The sequence below is a fragment of the Panicum virgatum genome, chromosome 5K (assembly GCF_016808335.1).
Source record: "Panicum virgatum strain AP13 chromosome 5K, P.virgatum_v5, whole genome shotgun sequence".
Taxonomy (NCBI): Eukaryota; Viridiplantae; Streptophyta; class Magnoliopsida; order Poales; family Poaceae; genus Panicum; species Panicum virgatum.
Genome location: NC_053140.1, coordinates 23585690 through 23593807, shown reverse-complemented (window position 1 = coordinate 23593807; position 8118 = coordinate 23585690). Strand labels below are relative to the sequence as shown.

The 8118-nt window shown below is 43.5% G+C and overlaps 1 protein-coding gene across 1 annotated transcript; it reads right to left on the bottom strand.

Moving 5' to 3' along the window:
* Nucleotides 1-4283: 4283 nt before the first annotated feature.
* Nucleotides 4284-7424, bottom strand: LOC120709488 (probable LRR receptor-like serine/threonine-protein kinase RKF3). Its single transcript, XM_039995146.1, has one exon. It carries the CDS (start codon nt 7247-7249, stop codon nt 5339-5341), a length of 1911 nt encoding a protein of 636 aa, XP_039851080.1. The 5' UTR covers nt 7250-7424; the 3' UTR covers nt 4284-5338.
* Between the last annotated feature and the right edge of the window lie 694 nt (nt 7425-8118).

Below are 8118 nucleotides of genomic sequence, written 5' to 3'. Positions count from 1 at the left end.
GCACCAACGTGTATATTGCTTAGGAGAATAAAAGAGTACAGCAATGTCTTTGGACATAGAATTTTATATGTTTCTGCTGCAAAGTAAAAGTCTCAACCTCTATTTAAATTAGAACCAACGGGACACTTTAAATAGAGGAGAAGAAAGATATTAGTTTAAAGTTAATTATGATATTGTTATTTTCTGACCAACGTTGATTATAACAATATTATAATTTCATTGTGATTTCAAGTTCAATGTAATTCTCTGACATTTTTGCATCAAAGTGATCAATTTTCAGAGAATAGAGAAAAACAAAGAAAAGCTTATGAAAGAAAGAAAAAGTTTTCCTCTGAATAAAGAAATATAAACTCATATGAGTTATTTCCCTGTGGGAAAAAGGAGCTTTTAAGTTTAAGGTTAAGAAAAGCTTCCGCTGTTGTATGTCAAAGAAAGAATGTTTTGGCACTATTTGCCATTGTAAGTGTTAAGTTGAGCTTTAGTTTGCTCTTAAAAGAAAAGAAATTTAAAATTTATTAAGATGTTGTCATTTTCTGACCAAAGTTGATGATGACAATATTATAATTTTTATTCTAGTCATGTGTTCTATTTCTGCCCAACGGTGATATAGAATTGAAAGTAAAGGAAAGTTGTATGTTTTAATTTTGACCAACGTTAAATTAAGACATACAATTCTTCCCACGTAGAGAGAAATTAACAGACAAAAGTTGATTCCAATCAACGCTACAGATAAAGTTTTGAGGTTACTCAGCTGTATAGTTGAGGTTAAGAAAGAAAAGTGCTTGTTCCATTCTGACTTCTAGTTGATATGGAAAATAGATGCAACTGTTTTCGAAAAGTTTTTCTTTTCTCTCACTAAAGTTTTGCGAATATTGTAATTCGTTAAATTTTCTGATTAAATTGGAACCAACGGGAAGATTTAATCAGAAAAGAAAGTATATGTGCATGTTTTAGTCATTGTGACCAAAGTTTATCACTATATTATGTTTTTATCTTGTCCTTCAACAGTAAAGATAATGGTTGAAATGAGTTTGATGCACGTTCAATTTGACCAACGTTGAATTAAATATGCGTTGCAAATGTCTTTGAAGTTTTATACCGCATGTCGGAAAAGTTTTTGGCACTTGTGTCACTTATATCCTGCATGACAGGAAAAGTTGTGATGGCTCATGTGCTACTTGAGTATCACATAAAAGTAAAGAAGTCTAAGGGAGCTTTTAAAGTTATCCCAGCAATTCTCATGCACTACTATATTGGCATGTTGGATAGTGACTTGAAAAGAATCGAAGGACAAAAAGAAAGTCGTATGCGAACCAAGATTGCAAGCATGACTTGCAAAAGTATAGAAACATGAAGAACTTATGAGTTCTTAAAAGTGCAACAAATCAAGAACTCTGAGGAGCTCTTGAAAAGGAACGAGGAAATGGTACTCCCATTATTTTGTATGACTTGGTCAAATGAATAAAGTTCAAGTAATGAAAAGGCTCCTCGTTCACAATTGCTGAAAATAGTTTCGAAATCATGGCAACAAAGTCTGTGCCATATTTCGAGGGGGAGAAAAGTTAGAAAGACTAAGATTTACAAAGAAATTCTCCTCAAAATTAAAGTAAGGATGATCTATTAAAGTGAATATGACCGAGAAGGGAGTACAACGGTCATAACATTGATACCCCAATAATAAAAGTAAGCGAAATTCCTGGAGTTTTTCAGCTCCAAATAGGAAGAAAAGATAGTTGAGCCTCAAAGCAACCGAAAAGAAAAGGTGCTTAAAGCACCCTGCGAGGCATGTAAAGTCAAACCCAAACAAAAGCAAAGATATTCCATCTTTACAATAGAATGGGATAATCTGGAGAGTATTGTATGCCGAGAACTAAGGCTTGAAGAGAAGTGGGACTGTATATTCACTCCTATGATTCAAGCACTGAAATTGTCTCAACATATGTTTTGACATTGTATGAATGTCATAAATAGAGTTGTCTCATTCATCGACGTGGCGAGAAGCCATGGAAGATATAATGAGATCTAAAAGTTCTAAATTTATTTTGGAACATGGAATAAGTTTCTAATGGAGCCAAGACAGTAGGCTATAATGGGTCTACAAGATTGATACGTGACTCCGGAGGGAACATGAAAAGTTGCTAAGCACAACTTATGGCAAAAAGTTTTGTGCAAAGAAAAGAATAAGTTATAATGAGACATTTTATTCAGTCTCATGAAATGATTCTTTTAGAATCATAATGTAATTGATGGCATACTGCTTTTAGAATTGCATCAGATGGATGTTGGAGCAATACCTCCCGATGGAGATTTGCTCAAGAAAGTATATACATGGCATAACCAAATGGTTCCTTTTGTTGTGGAAAGAAAAGAACATGGGAATACCATCTGATGAAATCAGATCACTAAATAGTGATATCTAAAATTTTATGAGTGCAAAGAAAGTTTTGGGTTTTAATTAAAACTCAAGATGACAAATTGCAAATATGCAAAGTTCAAAGATGGGAAATTCCTTTTCCCGCAAAGTCAAAAGAAGATTATTATGATCTCTAGTTTTGATAGGAATAATCTTGGTGAAGAGTCATTCGCTCTAGGAAAGGAAATTCACCGGGATAAAAGAAAAAAAAAGGGGTATCAGGACATTCGCAGAGAGCATACTTAGAAAAGAGTTCTAAAGATATATAGTATGCATGCGAGTAAGCCTACGCCTGTCCTATTGTCAAGGGTAATAGTTTTGGAATTTTCAGGATTCCAGGAACCGTTATATGATCGATCAAAAGAAAGTGGTTCCATGTGCTTCAGCTGTTGGAAGCAAAATTAGTGCTCAAAAGAATTTACCCTGACATAGTGCAAGTATCCGGGACATTTTGGCAGAAGTCCAGTCCAGCAATAGATCACTGAAATGGAGTTATAGAATGTTTTGCAATTTTACAAAATATTGTCAGCCTCATGCTAAGTAAGAAAGAAACATTTACTCTCAAAAGATTGTGAGTAAAAAGAAAGTTTTGGCGAGTTTAGTGAAGCCCACAGTAGTAGCTAACACTCGAGTTTGGAGTTTTATTGTGGAAAAGCTCCAAAGCAAAATAGTTGTGATATTGTGGGTCATGTACCCAAAGTCTAACATTATATGAGGCTACAGGACAGGCAAAATGGTTAAGAAAACTATTACCCGGAATTGATAATGGTAGACAACAGCAATATACCATTCGAATGTTTTCACTCCTATGGCAACATGTTAAGTGTGCTGCCAAACACATTGACAATGGCTTATATGTTGCAAAGGAGAAAATCCAGAATCATATGAAATCATGGAGCACCAAAGTATCAAACAAGTGTTTGCGGATCCGCTTACCAAAAGGCCTACCGCCCAAGTCGACATGGGTTTTACGGGAGGCCTATGATTTCTGGATTACTAAAGGGCCCAAAGAAAGGTTAAGGTCTTGTTTCAATACAAAAAGGTGCATTGTGGCTGTTAATCTGATGGTAAGTGATAACTGTCATGACGAAGCACGCCCTACGTACCGATCTGCAATGAGATGAGGACTGAAAGCAAAGCAAGTAAAGAAAAGAAGTTAAGTTCAAGTTGAATAGTTTAAAGTACAAAGTTGAGATCAAGGGGGAGAATGTTGGATTGATCTCCAAGACTTGTCAAGGGACCAAGTCCAACTTCCCCTAATCACGCCCTGATCGGGGGCACTAATCATCATTAAGGTAGTGGGCCCCTTCTGTCAGCGCCACAACTATAAGAACCCTGTTGAGGAGGGCACGCAAACCAACGTTTGCTGGGATCTCATCTACGCGGGTATCGGTCCGATCACGAAGGGCGCTGTACTGAGGGATGACCCCTATCACCACCGTCACTGCGCCTCATCGCCGGTCGCCACTGCACTGCACTGCAGCGACGATCTTCACCTACACCGACGACTTTCATCCTCTACTTCCACAGCCAATGGTTAGTGTCTCTGCTCTCTCCTTCTCTCTCTAGTTCATGTATTCAACAACCCCTGTTTTATCCAATAGAAAAGAAAGTACCAACTCAATCTATTCCTAGAGATCCTAAAGGTACTAACACTTGGTGCTAGATACATACTCCCTCCATCCCTTGATGAGTGCAACTGTATTTTTTTTTCTGTAAAATGACATTGGTGCCCTTATTAAATCCACTAGCTCATCTAATTAGGTGGTGTTGTCTTTTTACTATCCACAGGCATATTAACTGGCATGCATGTAACTAAACATGGGAAATCAAAGCTGACCAATTGCTATGCAAATATTGGGCATGCATGTAGTTTTTTTCTCTCTAAATGCAGGAGAGCTACATATCATTGCATTAAAGGAAGAAGAGTTAGGCCAAAATAGCCATACAACACAACCACCACCACGCACCCAAAACACACACCCCTCACCATGAAACACTGGGCATGTAGTTGAGAACGGGAATCAAATTTGACCACTTGCCATGCGGAATACTGAATACTAAGGTGGTCCAATATCTATGATCACAGTCTTTGTTGGATTTTTTTTGAATGCTAGAATTGCACTCTTCATGGGATGGAAGGAGTATATCATAGACAAAATCTTACATCCGAGAATATAGTGTTGCAACCCTACAGGCTAGAGTCATACTGAATAAATATCAACGGACAAAAGTAGCTCCTCTGGTCCTCTGGTATTTTTCTTGACAGTGTAAATGAAAACCTTGAGACAGCTAAAAACAACATAACAGATTTATAGGGTAATGATTTTTAAGCTTATACCTCCTCCTTATAGCATCTAATGAATACAGTATGCATAAAAAAAAAACTTCACCGACGGTTGGAGACTTCCCCTGAGCTTTGTTCTAAGAAGGTACCGCACTTTCAACCCCGGTCGGAAGGGAGTTCCCATGACTCTCGGAGTCCAATAATCTAACTGCGAGAATCTTGACATGCAGTACATATGGAAGCTGATGGCATCTTCTATCAAAAAGATTTCCTTGCTCTTCCATTCAAATGATATGTCCTAACACCTAATATCTGGATCTGAGTTACCTCAACTTCACAATCGGATTCAGCAAGTTATGAATCTAATTTATCAGGGATATGTTTTGAGTTTCGAATTTCTTATCCTCCATATCCAGAATCCCGATATATACCTACTGCAGGTTGAAAGCTAATTATCTAGGAATCGAAAAAACATCACTAACATGTTTCAATGAATTCAACTGTCACAAGAACCTTACTTTTCCTATGGGAGCAAAACTACAAATTGCTATGTACAACGGCTGCCTGTAGTGTGTAATCATATGAAACAAAAACAATGTAGTGAATTCTAGCAAGAACCTTTTACTAATGGGCCAAGATCATGTTTCATTTGGAGATGCCAGAGCAGCGTCCTCGTTAGCATGAATAAAAGATCGGAAACCAGAGGGGCTGAACAGCTGACCTGAGCCACTGCTGCTGGCTGACCTCTCAATCTCAGCCAGGTTTGCAACAACAGGGATTGGCCTCTCTGGAATAATTAACGGACTTGGTGCAGAATCAGCCTCAAGTATCTTCAGCGCCTGATCCATCGTTGGTCTTGCGTGCAGCTGGGGATGTGTGCAGAGTGCACCGACAAGGACATACTTCTCCATAACCTCAGTTGGACCAGGCTCAATCATTCCTTCTTGGATTACCTCCACTGTCCTGCCCCTCCGCACCAAAGACCAAGCCCAATCAGTGAGCACAAAGCTCTGGCCCTCGCCGAGAGAAATGAACGCCCTCTTTCCACTCAGAAGCTCAAGAAGCACGACTCCGAAGCTATAGACATCACTCTTCTCGGTCAATTGGCCATACAGTGCATACTCTGGAGCGACATAACCCAGTGTTCCGGCAACCCTTGTGCTCACATGTGTCATCCCCTCCGGTGCAAACTTGGCCAGTCCAAAATCAGCCACCTTGGCCTCAAAATCATCATCAAGTAAGATATTGCTTGGTTTGATATCCCTGTGAATAATGGCTGGCTGCGCACCTCGGTGCAGGTAGGCCAGGCCCCTTGCCATTCCGACGGCAATCCTCTGCCTCACTGGCCACGCCATCTGGCACTCTCCAGCGCCGAAGAGATGGTCATGGAGGCTGCCATTATGCATGAGGTCGCAGACGATCATTCGCTGGTGGCCCTCCCTCTGCGTGGTTGCAATGCAGTACCCGCGGAGCGCGACCAGGTTGACGTGGCGCACGCTGGCCACGACCTCTACCTCATGGGCAAAAGCAGCATCCCCGGCCGCAGAGCAGTTCTTGAATCGCTTGACCGCCACCTCGGCGCCGTCGCGCATCACCCCCTTGTATACGTTCCCGTAGCCTCCGCTGCCAATGATGCTTTCCCTGGAGAAGTTGTCCGTGGCGGCCTTGATCTCGTCGTAGGTGAACTTGACGAGCGTGGTGCTGGCGCTGATGGACTCCATGGCCTGCGAGCGCTTGCTCCTGCTGTCCGCCGCCAGGGCAGCTGCGGCCGCTCGCGCCCGCCTCCGCCTCACGACGAAGCAGGATCCCGCGGCAGCGGCGAGCAGGAGCACCCCCGCGAGGGAGCCAAATGCGGTGCCGTACACCCAGGGGGCGGTGCCAGAGCTCCGGGATTGAGGAGGGTTGGCCTTGAGTTGGAACAGGCAGTAGGCCGTGGCCGGGTCGGCGGGCCCGTGGGGGCTCGCCTTGGCGCCGGCATAGATGGGCGGGTACTGGACGCACCCGGTGACGCTGTTGTTCCCGGCGTTGGGGGATCTAGGAAAGAGGTAGGCCGCGGCGGCCTTGCTGAGCGCGGTGGAGCAGGAGGTGCAGTCGGGGACGGCGGAGAGGTCGCGGTCGCAGCTGGCGTCGATGTCCTGGCGCGCGGAGGGCGGGACGAGCGCGTCGAAGTCGGCGAGCGAGGAGACGTTCCCGCAGCCGGGGGCGGCGAGGACGGCGTCGAGGCCCGAGAGGCCGCAGGCCGAGGCAGGGAGCGGGTAGGGGAGCGCGGCGCGGAGCGGGGCCAGGCAGGAGGACGAGCCGGCGGGGAGCACGAAGGAGGAGGTGGCGGCGAGGTGGAGCGAGAGGAGGAAGGTGACGGCCTGCGTGGCGACCCCGCAGCGGGAGGCGTCGTCGGCGGGCGGCGGCGGCGCGAGGAAGGGGCGCAGCGCGGTGAAGTTGAGCGCGCATTGCGGCGGCGGGGAGGGGGCGGCCGGCTGGGAACGGAGCGGGATGGGGCGGAGGAGGAGGAGGGCGGAGAGGAGGAGCGGGAGGAGATGGAGGCGGGACATGGGAGGCGGAGGGGGAAGGGTGGGTGAGGGTGGGGTGGGTGGAGGGAGGAGAGGTGGGGTCAAGGGGCGTTGGGGACGGTGATTGGGGTGGACATGGGCAGCAGAGCTGAGTATAGCGCAGGGGGAGGAACAGCTGCTTCTGCTGCTGCTGCTGCTGCCGCCGGCGGGCGGCGGCCAGGGGAGGAGAAGGGAGAAAAGGTGGGGCCATGGTGTGCTGGATAAGCTGCGCGGCCACGCGACTGGTCAAAGGATGCTTTGGAGGGGGAAGGCCGTTTGTTTATCTCAACCAAGAAAAAAAAGTTCAATTATCACGAGTTGAAATGTGTTAAATACAGCACAAAGCTTTGGGACTAATACTCTTTCCGTTTTTATTTACATGTCATATTAGTTTTGTGTTAAGTTAAACTTAACTAATTTTGACCAAATCTATAGAAAATTATAGCAACAACTATACTATCCAACATATGCACTGCTAATGTTTACTTCATGGTGGATGCAATGAAACAAATTTGGTATTGTAAATATTATTATTTTTTTATATAATTTTGATCAAAATTTGCTAAATTTGACTTAAGGCAAACTTAATATGATATGTAAAAAAAAATAGAGTGAGTAGTTGAGTACTCCCTTCGTTCCATAACTCTCGCTACCTCGGAAATCAAACAATTTCAAAATTTACTAGATGTATACAAAAATTACTAACATTTATGTCACTTAATAGATTTAGTATATAAAATTATATTACATATTTCATCCAATAATACTTATTTCTAATACAAGTATTAATATTTTTTTGAATAAATTAATTAAATTTAAAATTATTTGACTTCACGGAAAATTGAGAGTTCCATTTTTTGGAATCGGAGGGT